Source organism: Haemorhous mexicanus, chromosome 7 (genome assembly GCF_027477595.1).
Source record: "Haemorhous mexicanus isolate bHaeMex1 chromosome 7, bHaeMex1.pri, whole genome shotgun sequence".
NCBI lineage: Eukaryota > Metazoa > Chordata > Aves > Passeriformes > Fringillidae > Haemorhous > Haemorhous mexicanus.
Window position 1 is genome coordinate 29181457 of NC_082347.1, and position 23642 is coordinate 29205098.

General features: G+C 57.1%; 1 protein-coding gene across 2 annotated transcripts in view; it reads left to right on the forward strand.

The window, feature by feature from the left end:
- The first annotated feature begins 7553 nt into the window (after window positions 1-7553).
- KCNIP2 (potassium voltage-gated channel interacting protein 2) overlaps window positions 7554-23642 on the forward strand; it is a 42423-nt gene continuing 26334 nt past the window's right edge. The window contains exon 1 of one of the 2 annotated variants that reach the window (XM_059851814.1): window positions 7554-7712. In XM_059851814.1, the coding sequence (XP_059707797.1) occupies window positions 7640-7712 (73 nt within the window). In that variant the 5' untranslated portion in view covers window positions 7554-7639. The remainder of the gene's footprint in view (window positions 7713-23642) is intronic. The other variant, XM_059851813.1, reaches the window with a different exon arrangement.

Consider the following 23642-nt stretch of genomic DNA (forward strand, 5'->3'; position numbering starts at 1 on the left):
CACCCTACTACTATTTGTGTTTTGAGACCGGCTTGAGCTGAGCAGAAAGTAATTTAAATCTTCATGTTCAGCTTCAGGATGCGTGTGACAGCCTCCAACTTCCCCATATCTGATCTGAGCAGGTGAGTGTATTTTGTTATATCTAATTCATAACTCTGTTGTTGGAAGAGCTGTTTCTGAGGCTTGGGGAGTGCAGGGAGAAGTCAGATTGCTACCTTTAAATTATGCAGCAGCTGTAGGGAGACAAATATTTTACAAAATAATGACCTGGAAGAGAATTGAATTTGAGCTAAACTTTGGAGGGAGTTACTAAGAGTTGTTTTGTAAATGCCAGTGATTTTTGATCTCTTTTTCCTGAGCTCTTACAGGTCCCACTTTTCATGCAGACTCGAGAGAGGCAGCTCCTCAGGAGCTGAGTCTTTCCTGTATGGGCCAGCAGCTCCAAATGGTGTTTTGTGTGTTCTTTGGAGCTGCCAGGAGCAGTAGTAGCAAACCCCTGCTTGTGTTCTGCAGCCAGAGGGCAGGGCAAACCTTTGCCCACCTGCTGTGTTTGCTTTGCAAACCTCTTTGTCCTCTTCTCCATGGCACAGGGGCCACTCTGAGATCCACTGTGGGATTGAGCTGCCTTCCATGTGAGCATCTCCTGGTGTCTGCTGTGGGGTGCTTTCCTCTTCTCATGTGAAGAATTGGACACTCCCTGCTCTGGGGTCCTGCACACTGTTGATGGTGGATATCAGCAGAAGTCCTGGAAAGAGACATCTCCTAGACAGCACTTGCACAAGGGACCAACTCCAGCGTGCTTCACCTGCTTCCCCACACTTCCTTCTCAGCGTGGAGCTGCTCTCTTCCCTAGCTCCCATTCCAGTACAGGGTAGGCAGAGGGAGCAGCTGTTCCCCCTGCCAGGTCACAGCTTTCACTGTGTGTGTTGGGACAGTGCATGGCCAGCAGTCAATGGTAAGATTTACAGCTGGCCCTTGGCACTTGAAAGCAGCTCTTGGTCAGCACTGAGGCCTTTTAGGTATTTATTCTCATCTCTTGTGGGGCTCTGTTTTCCTGTTTGGTGCTTGTTGGTATGAACAGGGTTGTGCTGGACAGAAGTATGATGGGTTTTTTGGCAGATGAGGCATTGCAGTAACCTGAAAGGAAAGAGGTGTAAAGCCCAGCTTTGGAAAGTCTAAAAATCCAAAGGGGCCAGGATAAGATGTGCTTTTCCCCTGGTGGCAACTTACTAATGCCTTTGCTGATGCTTTCAGGGGGAGGGCAGGCAGAAAAATAAGTAATGAATGGAAGTCTGGACCAGCAGTTAGGGAAGGGCTGGTGCAAGGCTGGTGGGAGCTGGAGGCCCCTGGGGCTGCTGAGAGTCCTTTGTGCTGGTCTGAGCCCTGGTTCTCCCACATACAGCACAGTGTGGTTGTGCCCAGGGGGACACTGATCAAGCAGGGGGGTGATCCCAAATGTATATGATAGGCAGCACCCTCGAGGGAGCATTGCTGAACGCTGTTGTCTTTCTAAAGCTTCTTTGGGCCACCCTGGCAGGTGCTCGGGGCTGCAGACCTCAGATCTGACCCAGTGTGGCTGTCACCCCTCAGGGTTGTGGCTGACTGCCAAGAGAGATGCTCAGGATGGGCCTTCCCCAGCTGTGCTCTACAGCTGCCCACACATCACTCAGAACCAGCAGCTTGTGCCCAGAGGAGCTCCTGCTCTCTGGGACAGAATGGGGCTCCCCTGGAGCCCCTGACATCTCAGCACATCCCAGAGGGCCAGAACAAGCACAGGGTCCCGTGCTGCCCTCTCCCAGCTTGGCTGGACCTTGCTCTGCAGCTTCTGCTCTCTGTGCTGTCCCTCCAGGGCTAATTGAATCATGTGGCTGGAAATTGAATCCAATTGAATAGATTAAATGAGCCGGGCTTGCCTCTCACTGCAGCACAGCTCAGAACCTTGCCAGCTGCTGCCAGAGGCTGGGAGCTCCCAGGAGTCCCGTGGAGGCAGGAAGGGGCTGGGGAGGCTGCTGGGATGGACACCCACTGTGCTGGGCTGCTCCTCCAGCTCTGCTGTGACAGATGGACCCTCAGCCATTTCTCAGTGATGTGCAGCCTGGCTTTGTCCCAGGGCCCACAGGTCACTCTGCTACAGGCACACAGAGGTTGGGTTGGCTCGTTTCCCTTCTGAAGCAATTAATGGCTAATTAGCTGGAGCTCCCCTGCTCCAGGGTTCAGCCAGGGCCCTCCCAACAGTGTACAGGGGCCAGGATGCTCTAATGACCTGTGGCTGCTCAGGAGTTCCAATCCTGTTTTTTCCCCATCTTACAAGTGGAGCAAGTGGTGTTCCAGCAGCACTCCAGCCCCGTGCCCTGCTTTCAGCCCCTCTGATGTAACCATTGCCAGGCCAGTGGGATGGGGTTGGATGGATTGGGATGAGCAGTTGAGAGCAGAGTGCTGAGACCAGAGTGGAGACGTCCCTTCCCTGCCCTGGCAGAGCAGGAGGACACGTGTCTGCAGTGCGGACTCGCTCGTGACAGAGATGCACATCTGTCCTCCTAGCAGACCTGAGCTACTGAAAGAGTCCCTGGTGTGGCATCCAGCCTGGCATAAATGAAGGTAGGAAATAGTATCTAGTTCCTCTTTAATTAAAACCTGAGCCCACAGGCACTGAGCACACAAACATGAGACGCTTTGTAATGCTGGGAGGGCTTCTGGGACACAGGGTATGTCCTGAGCCCAGGAATGCTCCAGTCTCCGCTTCCCAGACTGTCTTTTTTCCCACACATTTGTATCTGTTGTGTAGAAGTGGCAAAGAAACATTCTGTGTGGACACAGAGCCCCCCTGCAGCCCACCCAGCAGTGAGGCCATGCTGGGGAATCCCTCCTTGCTGGAGGGATAAGCAGAGGCAGGTGACTGGCTTTCGAGGATACAGAGTGTGATGCAAAATCCTTTCTCCCTCCTGCACACCCAGATTTCTCACACCTGCTAGTTTGCATTTGACAGAGGAATTTCCCTTCCTCTTGCAGCATTCCTGCTTGCAAGGCTCTCCCAGCAGCTTGCAGGATCATCTGTTCCTCCTCCAGCTTTGCAAGATTTTTCGGCAGCTGAAATTCCCCCCAGGTCTGAATCTCACTGTGGATCCCACCTGCCCATGTGTCTCTGCAGAGTGGGTTAGTGGAGATGGAGCAGCCCTCCCCTGTGCGTGTCCTGCCTGATGTCCCCCTGGGACACCACCTCCCAGGGACCTGCTGGTCTGCTGTAGCTGTTCTAAGATCCCAGAGACCCATCTCTCTGCAGAGATCGAGGGGCCCATCCTGGTCTCGTGTCACCCAGATCCATTTCCTCTGCAGATGTAGTAAATGTAGTGTTTCATTCCTGAGCGAGGCCATTTGCCCTGCCTGGAGCCCCACCCCAGACACCTGCACGGCCAGGCTGGGTCCTGGGAGGGGAACAGCCCCTGGTGCAGAGCTGCTCATCTCCATCTGCTGGTATGTCTGCAATGGGTGAAGCTGGTTTAAGGAGCTCCTCTTGTTTGCCCTTTGCCCCTTGGGCCAGTCCCTGGGGGCTGCACTCCTTGTCCCAGCCCGGGAGCTGCCTGGGAGCCCTCTCTGCTGGGGAAGCAGAGCTGTCCCTTGTCGCCAAGTGTAAATCTGAGCCCAGAGACACCAGGTGACCACAGCCAAAATAGGATTAATGGCATCTGCTGGGAGCTCATCCCGAGGACTGCTATTGATGATCATGGCTTTAAAATACTGTTAACAGTGGATAAAGCACCGTGGTTTCGAGCACTCCACAATTACATCTCTCTTTGAAATTTCCTAAAGATAGGATCAGACTCGTGAGTGCTGCTCTCTGCTTTTTCGATAGAACTAATAAGAATGGAGATTTGCAATTAGAGAGCATGCAGGATGGTAGGGCAGATCAATGCCTTGTAGTTACCTAATGAAATGTTAAATTATGTCTTTCCCTCTCCCTGTCCCCTAATCACGTACACCCCAGGCTGCTTGCAGAGGGCCTGGGGGAGATCTCCCTGCATTCCTCTACCCCTGAGGTGCAGACCCAAGCACTCCTGACTCCTTTCCAGGGTCATCTTCTGTGGTTTGGGACTGCCTTGGGTTTTATGTGGAGCCTAGGGTTTTCAGCAGGGGAGTGTAGGGACTTGTGGCCCCAGCGCTGGGGTATCCCAGCAGGGAGCAGGAGGCGTGGATGAGCCAAAGGGATCCATCCAGTATTGCAGGGTAAGTGTCCTGGAGGAGGAGTAGGGATGGTCGTGAGTGGGCTCAGCTTGGTCCAGCCTGGGTGTGGATGAGGCTGGTGGCAGCCTAGCACAGTACTGTCTCCAGCCAGACTTAATCTGGTGACTTTCCAAACTTGTTCTCTTCCCCAGTTATGATAAGGCTGCAGGGGCCACATGATGAGCTGGGGACAAACAAGGCTCCTGGACAGCATGACCCTGCTCATACTTTCCAGCCCTTCTTAACTAAGAGTCATTCCTGGCTGCAGCTTCACTGCCTGGGGAGCAGCAGTAATCCTGTGCAGATGTCCCTTATCAAAGCTTTGCTGGCTCTGACAGGGTGACAGATAGGCCACTTAGGGACCATGCCTTGTGCCCGGGTGATTTCCATCATGATGAGGGTGGTCCCAAGGACACCCTGCCTCACATGGCCTGGGGGCACCTCAAGGGGCAGCACCATTTGGCCCCCCAGCCTGTCTCCCTCTGTTTCCTATTCATCCCATCCCTTTGCTGGCTGTGCCAGGCCCTGGGGCTGGTTCATGGCTCTGTTTTTCTCATGGCTCTCTGCTGCTGTTGCAGAGATGAGTTTTGGGGACCTGGGTGCATCCACCAGGCCTCTGCCTGTGCCAGCAGGCTCGATCCATCTACATGCTGCCTGCCCTCCACACTTCCCTGGCCCTGGGCTTTGGAGTATGGGCTTTGTGGTTAGCTGTGCCATGTGTTGGCCACCTAGAGCACGGCCCTTCCTCCCCGTTAGCCCATGTAACTGGGATCTGGATTCTCAGGAGCCAACAGAGCTCTTTCTGTCCTCTGGAAATAGTTAATCCAGTGACATCTTCTGCAGTGCAGACCACCAGCCCTGCCTGCAGCTGGCTCCTGCCTATCCTGAACCTGCTGATTGCTTTTGTGGTGGATGTGGCCAGCAGCAGCCAGGCTGCACAAGGCACGCTTTGATTAAAGCCTCAGACACTGCTTAGGTGATTTTCCTCAGCCTGGCCTGCTCTTTTTGCATCTGCAGCACGTCCTGGTGAGATTGAGACATGTTGCAAGGGATGCTCAGCATTCTGGGGTGACTTTGCTGCTGTGCCTGTCCCTGTCCAGACATACTCACTGAGGCATCTCTGCACCCAGTGCACCCACAGCAGGGCACCTGTCTGGATCTGGACAAGAGGGCGGAGACCAGACCCATCCCTGCTGCTCCTCCCCTGGCAAACTGCAGACCCCCACCTGCCAGGGCCCAGAGGAACATTTAGGGGAGGATGTTGTATTTTTCCCTAGCAGAGAAAGGCTCAGAGGCTGTGAATCCTGGCAGAGTGCCCAGCCCTCATGTCTGCTTCAGAAAGGAGCTGTAACCACTGATCGAGTGAGTTGTGTCCCCCTTTTTCTACACTGTGGGGGGTGGGATATGTTAGCCTGGGCCTAGGGCTGTCCCACCCTCCCCTACAGTACCCACCAAACTGCCCAGCTTCCCCCCTCTCCCCAGCCTGGCAAAGCGTCTCTTGCTTGCCTGCTAGAACAGGAGCACTTAGCTAGGATAAAAATAGCCATGTTTGCCTCCCAGTGGACCAGGGATGGCAGAAGGTGAAAACTTCCCTGTGCAGCTCTGCTGGGCCTGCCACATGCATAGCAGGATGGACCCCAAGGAAGGTGAAGTGGGTGGGTGAGCTTGGGCATGGATCACACAGTGCTCCCTACCTACTTTCCTGGGACACTGCTGGTCCCCAAGGCAGCCAAGAAAATGTGGGCAAGCACGTGGTGGAGAGGTTGGAGGAGGGAGGTTGAGGAGGCCAGGGAGCAGCAGGATGGACAAGCCCAGAAGTGCAGGGGCTCTGTGGGCTGGCCAGGCTCCAGCTTTGCTTGTCAGGCTAAGCAGAGGGGGCACACACAGCCCGAGCTGTCCCGGGAGTTTCCCTCCAGGCAGTCAGTGCATGCAGGCTCAGTGCATTGGCCGGGCCACAGGGAAGGCTGGGGGAATGTGTTTAGTTCTCCCAGCATTTCTCCACTGCGTTTTCCTTGCTAAATGGCTCTTATTTTTAGATCCAGGCAGTTGCTAAGCATCACTGCCTCGCTAAGGCGGCTTCTTTCATGGCTTGACACCAAAGCACGCTGACAACATGCTGCCTCGTGAGCATGGCCCTCCCTCCTCGCTGATCTGGATTCCCTTCTGCCCTGCGGCTCCCGTGTGCCGGGCTGGCACAGGGATCAGGAGGGATGCTTTGCCTCCTCCCGCAGCCCCTGCTCTCCTCTGTCTCTCTGCATGGGTAAGAGAATGAAGGCAGGAGCACTGGGAAACGACGGGAGCTGGACAGCCCGAGATGTGCTCAGGACCCCTGTCATGGTGCAGTCAGTACTCAGGCAGTGGCATGACGAAAGCCCCTGGCTTTGTCCATGGAGGGGACTCTCCAGCACAGTCGGCATTCCCCGGAGATGGCTTTGTGCACAGATGGCAACAAATAACCAGGGGCAGCAGCGGGACATCAAGTTCCCAGTGCCAGATGTACCAGTGGGCTGTGAGCTCCTCTCTTGGCGGCACCGTGCCTGTGGAAGCCTCCCCGAGTATGCAGCTGCTTCACCCTTTCCCTGGGGCCGCAGGAGATGGGGGTAAAATCCTGCTAAAGACTCCAACCCTGCATGGAAAGCCATGCTCGGGATGGGGACGGCAGTGGGATCCGCTTCTGCGTTTGGCTGCAGGCAGAGGGACCTGGCCGCCCTCCCCACAACTGTCTTGTATCTCTTCACCCCTGCCCATCCCCTCCGTCTTGGACCGATTTCTCATTCAGCTTCTTCCCCCAGGCGGAGGAGCAGCAGCCCCGCGGGACCGGCCTGGGCTGGGGCTTCCCTTCCTGGGGGTCCCACGGTGCAGCCCGGTATGTGCACTGACACGCAGGGCTCGGGGGACCATCGCTCGCCCGCAGTGGGCTGTGGGGGTCTGCACCCCTTCTGCCCCACGCCTTCTCCAGCTCTGTCCCTTTCTCCGTCCCTGCGCGGTGCCTGATGCCCGGGGCCCTCCCGAACCCCCGGAGACCGCACCTCAGTGCAGTCCGGAGCAGCTCTCTCCCTGCCTCTCTCTTCCCGGGAGCGCCCCCGCTCTCCGCCCCCCGCCCGTGCCTCAGTTTCCCCGCGGCGGCGGGGCCGGGCTGGCGGTTCCCGGGAAGAGGCGGGGAAGGACGAGAGGGAGGGGGCGGCCGTGCCCAGCCCCGGCGGCGGCGGCGGCGGGGACCGGGGCGGCTGCGCGCTCCTGCTGCGTGCCGAGCCGTGCCGAGCCGAGCCGAGCTCCCGGCACCGCCGGCCCCTTGGCGCTGCCGCGCTGAGCGGCGCGGGCGGCGGGGCGCGGGGAGGCGGCGGCCGCGGGCAGCCCCTGCCCGCCGGCGCAGCCCGTGCGCCCCGTCGCCGTTCTCCCCGCCGCTCGGCGGGGCGGGAAGATGCGGAGCAAGGGCAGGAAGGAGAGCCTGTCCGACTCCCGCGACCTGGACGGCTCCTACGACCAGCTGACGGGTGAGTGCCGCCGCCGGGGAAGGTGCAGCAGCCACTCGGACACGGCGCGGGGCGGTCCCGGGCAGCCGCTTCCAGCCCCGCTCCCTGCCCGCTCCGCTTCGCCGCACGCCTTGCTCGGGGAGAGGGGGAACGGCCGCGATCCCGGCGCTGGAGCAGGGGAACAGTCCCGACCCCCAGGGGGAGGGTGCTCCGGGGGCGATAGGGCTGGTCCCAGCCTGCAGGGGCTGTCCCGAGGCAAGGAAAAGGCCCCGGGCGGGGGGTAGAATGCTTGGATCGCTTTTGGTCGCCCCCAGGTTCACACTCCCTCAGTGTTAAGCCCAAGCCCCTCGGGACACCAGGGTCTGGCGCTGGGCTCTCTCTGCCGTGCCTTGGACCCCCGCTGCACCCTGGGGTGGCACAGCAGCATCCCGGCAGCAGGTTCCCCAGGGAAGACAGGCTCACTTCACTCAGGAAACCCCAGAAGCACCATGGTGCCTTCACCCATCACCCAGTGTCCCCTAGAGCACCCCTTGAGATGTCCCCTGGAAGGGATAGCTGTGGGACAGAGAGGATTAAGACAACCCATTTGTGACTCTATTGTATTCCCCTTCATCCTCTGCCCGATGAGGGAATTGCTGAGCATCCAACATCCTACAGCACCTGTCCATCCGTCACACCTCATCTTCCACTGTCCGACAGTGAAGCAGCTGGGCTGGAGCTCGCAACACCCCTCCTTCCCCACGTGCTCTCCGCAGATCAGGCCAAATCCTGCCCTCTTTCAGGGCCTCTGTTGCAGCAGCTGTGAAATGGGGCAGCAGTTCCTAGCTGCCTTCTGGGACCCCGAAGGAGCTGAACCTTTCCTTAGCCAGTGGGGTTTGGTGTCCTTGTGCTGTAGGCTCTGTTGTGTGAGCACAGGCAGCTTCCCTGAGTCCTGGTGATGGTTTTCCTGCTGAAGTCTGGAAGGGGTGGATTTCAGGATTTGCTGTAGAATTTCAAATAGGTGGTGGTAGCAGAGCAGGACCTCTGCTCTGCTTTCCCGAACAGCCCCACACATGGGAAACACTGCTTACTGTCTGCCCAAACGTGCTGCAGGGAAGATATTTTTGAGCTGTGTAGGAACTTGGAACCCACACACAACTTTTGGTTTCTCCGGTAACTTTAAAATGTCCATATGGATTTAAATCAAATCAAAGTTAAAAATAAATTCCAGTCTCTCCAAGACTGAGACCTTTTATGCCCGGGCTTACCTCTGAGCCAGTTGTGCAGCAAACATGGATGGAGTGGAGCTGTACCACCATGCAAGTCCCTGCCTGCAGGGATGGGGCTTTGGGGAATAAGGGTGGAAATATCTGCCCCATTTTCCCAGAGTGGGAAACAGGCCCTGTAGGGCATGTCACTCATTTCCCATCTCTGTCAAGTCAGTGACCTGCCAGGGCAGAGCCTGCAGTAGCACCACGGAGGAGAGGGAGCTGGTCCCAGATTTCTCTTGAGCTGGCTGAATGCACTGAAGCTGACCCCACTGTGGAGGGAAAGCTGTCTTTCTCCCAGAAAGCGTGGAAGTGATGCAGGCAGGAAGGGGATGCAACCTTAACTCTAGGGAGGGTTTACTGGCTTGATCCTATGCCTTCTAACCTGGTCTTGGCTCTCCTGATATCCTGGAGATGTGGTGAGGAGCAGGGACCTCCACAGGGCTGTAGCAACGCCCTGGGGTGAAGCCGGCAGTGCCTGTGTGGGCTCTATCTGCAGATGGGAGGGCTGCTGCTGGCTCCTGCTGTTTGGTAGCTCAGCTCTGCTTGGGGTCAAGCATGAGCAGTTTGGGGTGTTCCTACAGCTTTGGAGACCCCCATCCATCAGGATGTGTCAGAGTTTAGAGTGCCATGCAAGAGCTGTTAACCAAGAGATGATTTGGTGTCAGGCAAGGCGACAGCCCCACAGCAGCTCCAGTGTGTACAGGGACAGCAGTCAGTCCTGCTGCCTCCCATCACTGCCCGAAATCATGGCTGAGAGCAATGTGATTCCCACCTGTGCATGCCCAGAGAAGGGTTAGCAACACCCACTTCCAGAAGGAGAGGAGCTAAACAGGAAGCAGGACCCCCATCCATGCTCAGGATAGATACACTCCACTATGTCCACTCATTTTTAAATTTAAAAAGCTGTTGAAAATGAGGGTGCAGTGACAGTCCCCACTCCCTGTGGCATCTCCAGAGAAGCCCAACTGCCCTGGCTGCCTGGGCACGTGGATGTGTGTGTGAGAGCCAGAGTGAATGAGAACTGCCTGTGTGTGAGCAGTGGGGAGAGCAGCAGCGCTCCCTGTGCCAGAGAAACACAGACAGGCTGTGCTGGGGTGAGCTGGGATGGACCCTGCCTGTGCTGATCCTGGTGTGGTGGCATGGGGCAGGAAGCAGCCATGCCTGCCTGGCTGCTGAGCCTGAGGTTGGGCACCCACCTGGGTGCTAAGGAGAGAAATGTTTAGGTTACACCACCAGGAAATTAAACTGGTCCATTTCTGGGATATTTAGATGACGCTAGCGAGAAATAAAAGCCATCCATAAATTACATTATTCCTCCTGCCTCTAATGGTATGAGCAATTAGTGTGCAAGCAGCGCCCAGAGCCACTGTCTCAGGACTGCTGTGGCCATGGCTCTCCATGCAGAAGAAATGGGAATCCAGAGCCACTTTGTCCCGAGAAGTGCAGGTACCGCATCCCTGACCATGAATGCCGGCAGTGTGAGAGGTGAGTGAGCTTGGAGGAGGGTTTACCCTCCCACCTGATGCTCCATAGGGATTTGTGGGTGTCACAGCTGCCCTAGCTCCAGATTTGGAGCAAGGGTGGGTGGCCTGGAACTTGTCTTACCCTCTTGGACAAACCTCTCCCAGCCATGCTGTGTCCCGTCAGCGGGACAGCATGTGCCAGCACAGGGCAGGCTGTCTGGGGTGGACAGACAGCCTGGATATTGACCCCAGCCCCTAACTGCCTTTTGGAAAAATGAGGGATTTATCTCCAGGGCTATTGGGTCCCCGAAAAAGGGTTAGGAGGCTCACTTTTCACCCTTGCTTTTTCACCCCTGCTTTTTTCCTCCAATTGTCAAGATCTGGGGACTCGAGCAACCGCTTTGCTCCACCCCAAAGGCAGCTGCAGCGTTTGCAGGGCTGAGCAATTGCTGTAGAGATCATCTGCAGAGCTTTGGGATCCTCCTGTCTCCAGAGGTACAGCTGATGGATGGGGACTCCCCAACCCCTAGCACTTCTAGCAGCCCACCCCGAGAGATGAAAGCCTTAGGCAGCAGCGTAGCAGCAGCACAGCATCTGGCTGAGCTCTCCTCCCTGCCTCGAGGGAGGGTGTTTTAGAGGTATTTCTCCCCATGGCAGTAAGAAAGGAGAGGTGGGGCCAAGCTGTCCCCCACAGACACATCAGAGGGAGAACAGGTTAGTCGAATAGGTGGGAGGACAGTGGGAGCAGGGTTCCAGTCCCTGCCATGGGATAAAGCTGAGGAGCTGTGTCCTGGCAATGCTGCAGGAGGGTCCCAGGTCATGGGCAGATCTAGGGCTGTGCCAGGGGCAAACCCAGCAGCTTCATCGTGTCTGCTCACAGCCCGTGATCAGCCAGGTGGGGGAAACATGTCCACCAGCTTGCCATGGCGTAGGACTTCCATCTGCATGGGGGATAATTTATTTCCCAGAGTGTGGAGGAGGTGTCAGTGTTAGCCTGTCCCAAATAATAGTGTGTGTAGGGGGAAGCACTGGGATCTGCAGCTGGAAGATGGAGCGACAGGATCATTGGGTAGGAGCAAGGGCATGAGCAGGCAGGGGCTGGCCAGGAGCTCAGCTGCAAGTGTGCATGGCAGGTTGTGTGCTGTGCCTGTGTGCTGGATGGATCCCAAGGAAGGGGATTGGGGTGGAAACTGTGCCCAAAATCAGCTCACCCATGTCCAGGAAAAAGGCCCTTCTCTCTTGCCCAGTTGCTTTCTCAAGAACAGCTCTGCATAGCCCTGCACAGGCCTCTCCTCATGGGTCTGGCAGGGCCAGCTACCTGCATCCCTCTGGTCACTGTCAAGCATAGGTTGTCCCCTCCTCCTAACAGCATCCCCCAGGAGGGGTGACTCCCACCAGTGTCCTTCCCCTGGGTGTCTGACCCATGGGAACTGTGTATTGCCCATCTGCCTGTTCCCTGCTAACCTGCCTCCCCTCCTGCTGCTGCCCCATGCAACCTCGCTCTGCTTGCCATTTCTGCTCCTGCAGCCTGGCAGTGAGGCTGGGCTGGAAGCCACACTGACCCTCGAGCCAGGTCCCCGAGCTCCCAGGAGGTCCTCTGTCAGGGTGGGGTACTGTAGGGAAGGGTCTCCCCTCATGTGCCAGGTTAGGGGCTCCCATGGGTCATCTCTGTGCCAAAGCGCCATGCCCTCGGTGGCTGCTGCACCTTCCTGGGGTGATGGGACTGTTGCCTGACTCTGCCTCATCTCTGTCTGCTGTCTCCCTCCTTCTGGCACCTGTACCCTCTTCCTCTTCCCTCTTTGCTGTCCTGGCTTGTCTGCGGTCCTCTGATGCTGATGACTTGTCTCTCATGGGGTGCTGTGGCATTGCTGAGATCCTGAGGGTCCCTGATGGAAGGGATGCTGCTCCCAGCCACACATAGGGCAAGGAGCATGTGAGTGATGCTGCTGGGTACCACTGCTCAGAGCAGGTTGGATTTCACAGGTGGAAGGGCTGGAGCTGAGGTTTTGGCAGCTGCTGCTGCATCCCTGCAAGCAAAGGCAGGTTGGAGTCCATGGGGAATTGGTGGCAAAGGATTAATTGACAGGAAGTTCCTCGATTTGGTTGGGCTGGTTAAACAGCTGATCTCTACAGATGCTGATGCATAATTCATGGATTGTCGAAACTTCGGCCAAGGGATACAGCTCCTGCTGCACAGGGCTGGCCATGCACAGGCTCTTTCACCAGGTCTGAGTCTGGGCATGGTTTTTCCTCATTGTTGGCCATGTTACAACTGGAAAATGTGTCTCGACTCAGTGGTGCTGTTCTCATACTGTGCGTTGTGCTGGAACCAGTTGCCCTCAGAGCTTTGGGAGCCAGGATATGAGGAGGTTTGGTCCCTGGAGCAAACTCTGGTTTCTCCCAGCTGTACTGGGTCCATATGTCCCAGCTGGAGTTGAGCTTCATGCATTGACAGCCTGGATGTCAGTGGGTCGTACCAGCCCTGAAGGACAGGAGAGACCCTATTCATGGAGCTGCCTCTGCCTCTCTCCTCATTAGTGATGTTTTCATTAGGGGAAGTGGTTTGGTTTTGTTTAAGCCAAATTGCTGTGCTTGGGAGATGATAAATCCATCTGCTGCAAATCGCTCTCCTGCCGCCGGATCCCAGCCCTGCTCTCTAATCACGCCGCAGATAAATGAGCCCTTAGTGAAACGAATCTCCCTGTCCCTCGCCGGGGGGGGGGGGTGGGGTGGGGTGGGGTGGGCTGAGCTGGGTGGTCTGATGCCATGGTGAGGGGCTCTGCCTTGAGATGGGGAATCACAGCCCTTCACTAACACTGTTGAACTCTGAGGGCGGTTATTGCTGAGCAAGTGAACTGCTGGCATTATTGCGAGCAGCTTCTGTGGGAGCAAAGGGGCAGAGGAGCCCCTTTCCACGGGGCAGGGTCTGCAGATGGGTGCAGGGGTCCTGTTCAACCCACCGCCCATGCCAGAGTGCTGTGCTGGCAGCTGGGGCTGGGTGCACGCCATGCCATGGGGGTGAGTGGCAGGATACAAAAGAGACCCGGCTCCCAGCGATACTTCCCCTTGAGGGCTTTGCAAATGTTCTGTGGCAGCCAGGCTGTATTGGGTCAGAGGCTCTTACTGGGGTCCTCCTGCCCCCGAGCTGCTGTGGCTCTGGCTGCTTCTGGCTTTTAAGTAAACTTGTCTTCCTCTTCAAATGAAAAGGGGTGGTGCAGCCCCTGGGGAGCAGCGAGAGTAATTAGCCTGTTTGGAGACAGAGCCCTGCAGGAGGGAGGTGGGGGCAGGATACTGCTGCCTTCAACAGGAGTTGACAGAGATGGGGGATGTGGAGGGCTGCCACCTTCACTGCCTCTGAACCTGGGCGTCCTTGAATGTTTCCTCTGTGGTCCAGACAGGCCAAGTCACCTATGGACACTACTGGGCAGGGAAGACACTCACTGCCATTGATATGCACTTCTGTGTCCATGCCTTGCACGCCTCTCCAGCCCCATGGCTCAGCTCCATCAGGTTCCAGATGACTCCAGCCCCATTTTGGCAGGAAGCACTCCACTTTTGAACCTGTTGAGTTGGAGATCCCTTCTGTTTAGGGCGCTGGCACATCTCCCAACCCCAGGTTGGTGTTGTCATTGCTGCTGGGAACTCTGGGCAAGAAGGTGAGTGTCCCATCCATGCTGCTCCTGCTCACTCCACCTGGGGACATGGGGGGCCTTGAGACCCTGAGGTCTGCAGGACATACAAGCAGGACCCCCACTCTGAGCGTGTGTGGTCACCTGATTCCTGCTCCAGCTTCATCCGCAGTGAGTGTTTTAGGGGTTGTGCCCTGTGCCAGCAGAGGCAAGGCGCACCCTGCCTGCAGGCTAACCTGCTCTGCTTAGAGAGCCCTGGGCTGGGCCTGGAACGGGCAGATGGCTTTGTCCTGATCAGAGGGAGGTGTGGGGGGCTGCTCACAGAGAGGTCTGTCAGGGACCATGCTGCAGCAGCAGCAGTGCCTGTAGGTAGGCAGGGAATACTCAGAGCCCCAAGGGGCTGGCAGTGGAGATGGACAGCTTCACCTGTGGTCCCTCTCTAGGGAGCAGGTCAGGGACAGTGATGGAGTGACTAATTTGGCAGGCGGGGTGGTGGCACAAATCTACTGCCTTAGCTCTGCCCTGCAGAGACTTGAGAACTGCGTGGGACACCCTGGTCTGTCCTGTTGTCCCCATGAGACACATCCCATGGCAGTGACATTCCTGCTGGGAAGGGGCTCAAGAGTCTGAAGCAGAGGCAGGCTTCTTGGCAAGATGCTACCATGAGAGACTGGCGTGGCCCGTCACTGAGCCTGTGGGGCAGAAAGTGGTACCCTGCTCCTGGCTTCAGGCACTGACCCCAGCAGCAGAGCAGAGATGCACCAAATCTCTCACCTGTCCTCTTCCTGTTACCAACCATGCGTCTGGACACCAAAAAGTTCTTTTTAGGGATGGAGTATCATTGGTGATAGTCTGGCCAGGATGAGAGTCACAGGGAAGAGGGGTTTTCTTCACCCAGATGGGGAAGGTGTAACCCTGTGGGATGCAGGGAGGCACCAGAAAACTCTCACACCCATCAGGAGCCTGGTCAGGAGCCAGGGAAGAGCCATCCGTGTGCTTTCACCAGTTACTGCAGCCCATGCAGTGGTGGGGTGAGATGGGAACCGGCCTGCTCGCTAACAAGATTAGACAGGCAAGCCATTGCTCCCGGCCCCTTTGGTTAATCGCTTCTTCCTAGATTGAATTTTTTAAAATTGCATTGCTTACAGAAAGCCCCTGAATGGGTTTAAAGGCAATAATCCACCCAGCCCTCTGTCACTGCAGGGCCCCCCTGGGGCTACTGGGCAGTGGGTTGTTGAAGTCCCCGGTGTGTCTCCACGTGTCTCTGGTGTCCCCAGGAGGTGGCTGGCAGCACTGCCCCTTGACAGCTTCTGATTTATTCCAGGAGGGAATATACAATAATTTTTAATAGTGTGATTTAGTGAAGTCTCCAGAGGTGAGGGAGAAGGGACTGGGTCAGATGCCAGCTCTGTACTGCAGCCCATGTGACAGGTCCCTTTTGGGACCTGCCTCAAGGGCCATTGTAGGCAGCTGCCCATCCTGCTAGACTGTCCAGGGGCATGCTGGATTTGGGTGGTTCAGTGACGTGGTACAGCAGCACTTGGTTGAGGTCTTGTTTGACCCTGGAGCAGGGAGGGACAGCTGCTGGTGCCAGGTTCTGGGGTCGCAGCACAGGCGGAAAAGGGATGTGGGGCTTGGACAGCACAGTAACAGATGTTCTAATATGCTGTGGTTATGACTGATCCCAGCATCTCTTGGAGACATCCTAGCCCTCTCCTGAGTGGTGGGATCTGCCCCTAAGTATCTTTCTTTCCCCATCACTCTGCTTCTAGCAATTGATCTTCTGAGCCCATCCCCAGCCCTCTGCTGATCATGCTGACCCAAACAAATTTCCCCTTGAGCCCGCCCTGCCTGCTTGCTTCCCCTCCATCGTGCAAAGTGAGTCACTCCCGGCACCAGGAATCATTCATGTCATTTCCCCCTTTGCCGCAAAGTCATTAATGCGAGTGGAATAATTTGTTGCATAACGGAGAGGATCAGCGGGAGCGCTGCTCTGGCAAGCAATTCCTGGCCCTGGCCACCACTGCCCTGGGAGAGAGCAGCTTGATGGGATCCTGCTGGTCCCACAGCTGCACCATACTGGCAGCAGTGGGGTCGGATCCCTGAGGCATTTTTCCAAAAGCTATCAAGTCTTGCCTGAATCCCAGGCTGGGGGGATGGACCTGTTTGTCATGGCCTTGGTGTCTGCTCACCCTCACACAGATCCTCTGAAAGGGACGTGTTCCAACTCCCCCACAGTGGGACAGGCAAGAAGTGTCCCCAGCATTGATCAGGGTGTGTATTGTGGCATTCTTTGTTCTGGCCACATCCCTGCCTCCTACCCACTCCAGCTCCTCTGAGCTCCCCACGCTGTAGGTGTCACAAGTGCTTCCCACCAGCATCCAAATCCCTCCGGACTTCTTGTTCCCCAAAGTGGGGACCCCAAAGTGTCCCAGCAAGGGTGCAGGCAGCTCTGGAACTGCTCCCAGTGAGTTCCCAGCTGGCCCTTTTTGGTGTAAGCCCAAGCACAGCTGGTGGTCTCTCCTGGGGACCTTGCAGCCTCCCAGGCAGAGGGCTGCCCAGAGGGGACTCTTGCCACCCCACCAGCCAAGGGCTGTGGGGGCTGAGAGCCTGCGCTCGAGGGATGCTCGCTGTGATTGTGGTAGATCCCGTGTCCCCCCTGCATATCGAGTGGGAGAAGGGAAGGAACAGTGCTTTAGGTGATAAGAGGCATTGTAGAGACTGCTCCTCCTCCCCAGGGTTAATTTCCTTCTATCCCACGCTTGGCCAGGCATTAATTTAAAGATGCTGTAATGGGAGAGGGAGAGCATAAGAGGATTGCACTGAGGGCAGGAGGATTTAACAAAGGGAAAGGATGTGGCTGGGGCTGGGGTCTGCACAGGGTCTGATGGGCAGGGAATGCCATGCACTCCTCAAGACTGAGCCACCCTGATGTGTCCCAGCTGCCACTATGATGGCACCGATGGTACCCGCCAACAGGGGACATGGAGTGAAGCTTTTCCCCTCCTCAGGGAGAGCTGGTGGTGGCTGGGTGGGGACAGGGCTGTGAGCTGCTTGTTTGCAGTGTGGCCATGCCGTGTGTTCCACCTGTCTGTGCTGTGCGTGAGACACCAGGCACAAGTTCAAACCCAAGCCTGGAGTAACCCAGCAGGAGGGCATCGTGTCTGGATGGGGGGACTGGGGGGAAGGAGCAGGCAGAGCCCCTTTGGGGTGCCGTGTCCCAGCTGGGACTTAGTGCCCTTGGCTCAGCTGGGCAGCAAGCCCCTTGGTGCAGGGGGCTGCCCTGAAGCAGAAAGGAGAAGGAGATGGTGTTTACTATTTCCAAGTGTAGGGGTTGTGTGCAGATGTGGAAGCATGGGATGACCTGCAGGCTCAGGGTAGCTCTCCTCCTGGTGTGCCTCCCATCCTCACAGCCTGTCCTCCTGCCTGCCCTGGATTTGCAGCTCCAGACTCAGTTTGCACAGATCAAAGCCCGGGGCTATCTCTCATCTTGGCTTACCTGGGTCCCGCCTGCCCCCAGCCCGGAATGCGGGGGAGGTTGGGAGGTAATCCTTGCAGACTGGCTAATTATAGCAGAAGCTCTCACTTCGTGGGAACCATGGCAAATGGTCCCTCGAGCCCTGGCAGCAATGGTACAAATCTTCCACTAATTAGACTTGAAAGTCCTCCCGTGAGCTCAGACACAGGATAGATATTTGATTATTAACATATTTATTTCTGAATCTCTCAGCAGGTCTTGCACTGGAAGCTTGTACTCCCCCTCCATAATTGCCAGGCACATTTATTCCTATCAAGAGTGCCTGGGGGCTCCTCCAGGGAGGGGGGTGCTGTTCAGGTCTGTGTGCTAATTTTTGGGGTTGTCTCATTAAGGTGTGTAGAAGAAAAGCTGCTGATGCTGAGAAGGTCTTAGGCAGGAGCAAGGCTCCTGGGCTCTGCCCTGAGCCTCCCAGATGGGATGCTCCTGACCCTCCTGCGCAACTGGGAACCCAGGGATATCTTCACATGTTCTCCCGAGCCCAGTGGGTCCAGGCACTGGGCAGCAGAGGAGGGATGAGGATGACCCAGGGGTGCAGAGTTGGTGCTGGGCACCACAGCCCAACACAAAGCTGCCAGCCGTGGCACCTCGAGGAAGAGCATCCCTCCCTCCAGTGGAGGCAGACAAACTGCAATGGAAACACTGTCTCTGAAACAACTGAAAATAGCTCTCCTGTCCCCAAAATGTCAGTTTAAAAAGGCAATCTTTAGGGCCCCCCCTGGGTTGGCAGTCGCCTGAGCAGGTGCCCCGGAGATGCTGAGTGTGCGGCCCTGCTGCCCCATGGGGCAGAGAGCAGCAGGATGGAAGGCTGAGCCCTCACTCAGGGTACAAGTGGAGAGAGGGCCAGTGCTGGCATGGGGGGCCATTAGCCATGGGGATGCACTGTGCCTTGGCTTGAGGCTGCAGAAGGGCGCAGGTGGGCTGTGGGCTGTTGGAAGGGCAGCACTGACGTTGTGTGTCTGCGCTGCTCTGAGCCCCCAGGTCCACCCAGACACCTATCCAGGGGCTTCAGGCCAGTGCTGGGGTGTTGTTGCCATGGGGACTCCATGGGCTTGGTAAGGGGCCATGGGTCAGGACATCAGCCCCAACTCCAGCATCACTTTGCTCTCCCACCCTGCCTCGTTGCTGTGTCTCCCTGAGCCGAGGGCATGCTCCTTGTTACAGCTCTGGAGTTATTAATAGCAGCGAACACTCTTGGTGCCTTCAAGCCAAGTCCATTTTGGGGGAGATTCCTGCCATTTGAAGCATGTTTCCCCTCTGGGCGTCTTATCTCCCTCTCCCAGCTGTGCAGCCAGCGTGTGCCGGAGCCCCTGGCTAAGCGGTGGCACTAACAGCCCGTGTCACTCAGTGTGACAGCACCCGCCTGGGTGACAGAGGGGGTCCCGCTCCCAGCCACAGGCAGCCCTGAGCTGCCTCAACACGTGGGAGCCGAGGTCATGTCCCAGCCTGTTCCCACTGTGCTTCCTCCTGTCACCCTGCCGAGACAGATCTGTTGGTGGCCAAGCGAGCGCTGATTGCGAGGAAATGAGCCTAGTGCCACCTCCTATTTACTGGAGCCCAACCTATGAGTGATTGCACAGAGCTCATTAATTTGCCACCATCACTGTGGCTTGGTGTGGGGTGGTGAGGGTGGCAAGGCTGGAGAGATGTTGAGGACCATGTCCTCTCCTGGAGCAGATTTGGGAGCAGGGCCAGCATCACTTGTGACCAGACTGAGATTTTTCTTGAGCTTCTCAATTCAGGAGACCCTGGTGATGATTGGAATGAGTGCTGGAACAGGACTGGAGCTAGAAATCCCTGCTGATTTTCGTGGGGTGCCATGGGCATGGAGCAAGGTGGGCATCTGAGGGGCAGAAAGATGCTGCTTTGTGTTAAGGAGACGCTGTGTCTGTGTTGTGCCCCGGTGTGAGCTGTGTACCCCTGTACAGCAAAGCGCACACTTGTGAAGGCCACGCTCTTTGGAGCTCCTGGGTGCAGTGCTGCCTCACTGCCTGATATACCCTGGGTGCCCCCAGCACTGCTGTGCTTTTCAGACACAAAAAGCTCTGAAATGCCCCCAGATGGTCCAAGCAGATTATGGTTCTACTTGCTTACAGCTTCTGTCTTGATGTGTCAGCCCTATAACCAGGGCTGGGTTCAGCTCCTGGCTCCTCTCCCTTCCCTGTGCTTCTGTTTCCCTGCAGCTCTGGTGCAGTTCTCTGCCCCCCTGTTGCAGGACATGGAGATGCTCGGGGTGCACCCCAGTAGCTCGGGTGAGGGTTGATGAAGCTGTTCCCCCAACTTTGTCCTCCTCTACTGCCTTCCTGCTTATGGGGTCAATGAATTATTCATGCCTGGCAGGCAGGGGTGTGTCTGTGGCCGCCTGTGTGATGCCGAGGGGGCCGACATGCTGCCGAGCACAGAGAGCTTTTCTGTGTAAATACCTAAAATATTTAGCAGAACTGACGAAAAAAGATTTAGCTTGGGAGCATTCAGTGTCTCAGTGTAATCTGGATGGCTGAGGGCCACCACGAGGGTTCTGGGGGTGATGGACACGCCAGGGTGGACCTTGTGGGGCTCTAACTTTCATCTTGGCCTGACATGCACCACCCAAGCTGGTGGTGGAGTTTGTGTCTGTTTGTCTGTCCAACCACCCATCCGTTGGGTCTCTCTTCTTGTCTCTGCCATCAGAGAGTGGAGGTGCCCCATCCTTTCCCTGCATTGCAGGGATGCTTTGGCATGTGCCATGCCTAGCATGGTGCCACAGAGCCAGGCTGCTGCCCCTCACCTGCTGCCTGCCAGCTGCTGGCAGGTGGGTGCTGCAGGGCCAGCACACAGCACTGGGCTGGCTTCTTTGCCTGGCAGCGCCTTCCCGAGCAGACAGATCACGTCACATGCATTTTTTAGCAAGATCCACCAGCTGAGAATGAGCTGAGCTGTCACTGCACGTTTGTGATCAAAGCCAGACGTGCCCTGGCAGCCCTGGGGAGAGTGGCCCTGCGTGCCATTCCTCTCTGTCACAATTTACTGGGCACATCAGGTCGGGGACCCAGCCATGTCACAGGTTGCAGGTATGTGCCCCTGCATTCCTGAATGTGCCAGGATGACCAGTGCCCTCCTGCCTGCTGCGGTTCCATGATTCCTGACCCGAGCATCTAAGGGTGGGTGCAGTTACGTTGCAGAGCTGTTGATGGAGTTATGCTTCATGCACAGTCTTACATCCCAAAAATTGCACCTTCTGCTGGCAGTCAGAATGAGGTGGGTGTGCTGGCAGCAAAGATTGGGGTAGAAAAAGGGTTTGTGCATGTCCTGGGATGTGTTCTAGGCCAGGTTTACAAGGAAGCAAGCAGATGTGAGGGGTGCGGGAAGCTGTGGCCAGCTCTGGATGGAAAAGAACATGGAGCCAGCTGGCTGTGACAGTGTAGGGCTGTCCTGTGAGGAAGCCTGGGCTGCTGGCAGCTTTTCCTTGGCCATTGCAAGCTCGTCCTTTCATGGATGCTTTCTGAGCCTTGGCAAGGTAGGAGCTTTGTGCTGGCCCACGATCTGTACACCCCAGGGCCAAGCCGCGGCCCTGCAGCCAAAGGCAGGAGGGGCTCACGGTTAGAGCACACAGCTCCTCCCCGGCCGTGTGCCCTGCTCCGAGCCTTCCTCCACCTCCTCGCCTGGTTTGCTGCTGCCCCCCTGGCCTCCCCGGTGGTGGGGTGGCGCTGCCTGCGGTGGGTGCCTGCGGTGTGCCCGTGCAGCACGGCTGTGCTGTGTGTTTCCCTCTGCAAGTGCAGCAGAGCCCTCGGGCTGCACTTCGCTGTGACAGCACATCCCATGTCAGACCCGCTGCAAATCCTGACTGCTAATAGCTATGCAAATTACCTCATTAGCTGCTTTATTTATTTTCTCTGGCATCGCGTTTTCAGCACTTCCCCCAGACCCCGAGGCTGCGGTTTCCCCGGGCTGGGAGGAGGCAGGAGCAGAGCAGCAGCACTTAGGGCTGGCTGGGCTGAGCCTTCCTCTGCTGGTGGCAGAGGTGTTGGGATCCCACGGAGCTTCTGGTGTATCTGGAACCAGAAGCTCATGGCTCCTGAAGTAATCCCTGCAGCTGGGATGTCCACCTCCTTCTCTCTCATCCTGTCCTGGCTCTGGGGTGAGTCTTGCTGAGTTCTCCCTCCAGCCAGGACCTCCTCTGTCCCTGCCAAGCAACTGTGGGTCTGGCATTGCTGGGATGTGTATGCCCTCCATCAGAAAAAAAAAGGTGAGTTTGAATTATTTAGAGAGAGAACAGAGCATTTGCTCAGCTGCTGTGGACATGAGTGGTGGGCTGAGGCTTGGCACAGGGTCGCAGGATGTCCTGCATCCTTTCCCACTCTGATTATCCTTCCTTGGTAATGGAAATTTTCCTCCTTCCCGCCCTGATTGCCCTTCCTCATTACTGGAAATGTGCCTCCCATCCTGACAGCCCTTCCTCCCTGAGAGAAATGTTGGCATCAGCTTTCTGCCAGCCACAGGATGACTCCAGAGAGCTCACAGATGCCCTGGCCAAGGTGGCCCTGGGCTCGGGCCCTTCTCTGGTGTTGTCCCTGAGGGCTATAGCCCAAGTTGAAATACTTTGAAGCCCAGGCACCATCCAGGGCTGGCACAGGCACAAAGAGTGCATGCTGCAGCCCAGCATGGTGCCCCTTGGTGATGTGCCTGTCACAGGGCATCCCTGTGACATGCTGGATGGTATGCCCATCCCTACCCATGCTGGATGTGTCTGCAAGCTCTGCTCTTTCCTGGCTGCATTTTCTAAGGGTGTTTATGTGCCCACGACATCCATTACAGTGAATCAGGCTTTGCATGGACACCAGGGGACCCACATACTGGTATGATGACTGGTATAAAGACCTTGATTCAGCCACTCCACGGGCTTGTCAGTGCCATGCTGAGCTTCCTGCAAGCATTATGTCTTCTCCCCCATCCCCTTCTGTTTATCTTTTATTTCCTCCTTTCTCTTGGCGGCTGTGCTAATGAATATTTCATGGCCAGGAACCAGCGTGAATTCCCACGGCAGCTCCCTGCGCTCCCTCGCCAGGTACAGCCCAAGAGTCGGTGGCTTAGGAAGGATGCATCTGCCAGGAAGCCATCTCGGGAGGAGAGGGCCCGGGTAGGAAAGGAAACAGTGGCTCTGGTGTGGGCAGATGTGTCTTGTCCCCCTCCTCGGTGGTGTTGTTCACTGTCGGCCTCCGAGGGACTGCCAGCGGACCGCGGTGGCCGCATGTCCGTGGTGGCCGCATGGCCTTTACGGTTCCCGGGCATCCTCTCACACGCGTGCAGGGCCACGCTCCGACACAACAACACGTGTCCTCTGCTGTCCCCCGTGTGCCATCAGCTGCCACGGCCGTCTGAACGAGCCGTGTCCCCGGCTCACCTCCCGCCGCTCCGCCGCTCTGCTGCGCTGCACCGGGGCTCCTCTCAGCGTCAGGCAGCGGCACCGCGGCCGCACGGAGCGAGGGCCACGGAGCGAGGGGCACGGAGCGAGGGCAGTCCGTTTCCCCACCCATGACATCACAGGTGTGTCGCATGGCCTGTACTGCCCGTCCCGGCTCCTGTGCCTCCAAGCTGGAGGTGTCCCAGCACAGCCAGCAGGCAGGCATGGGACTGGGGCAGGGAAGTGCAGGACAGTGTTGGTCTTCAGTCTCTGAATTTGCTCTTTATCCCCTCAGCCAGGCTGGTTCCCGGTGCAGGCTCAGCATTAGGAGGTGTGGACAATATCTCTCTTTGCCAGGGTCCAAGCACATGGTGGGGAACCATGTGCTGGAACTGGAGGCAGGGCCTGGAGCTGCAGCATTCCCTCTTCCCATTGCTGCAGCTCCAGCAGCAGCATGTCCCCTCTGGGGGCCCAGCAGATGCTCTGGGGACACAGGCTGACTCTTTTTGGGAGATGATTTCCTCTGCCCCACAGTGAGGAACTGTGGGGCATGGAGCTCACCTGGGGCTGCAGCTGGGGCAGGGCGGGGGAACCACTGGGCTTCTTAAGCAGGGAGCAGGTCTGGGAGAACCACAGGCTGGGTTGTGGGGTAGGAGGCTGGCAGGATGCACCCTGCAGTGGCACCCGTGGATGG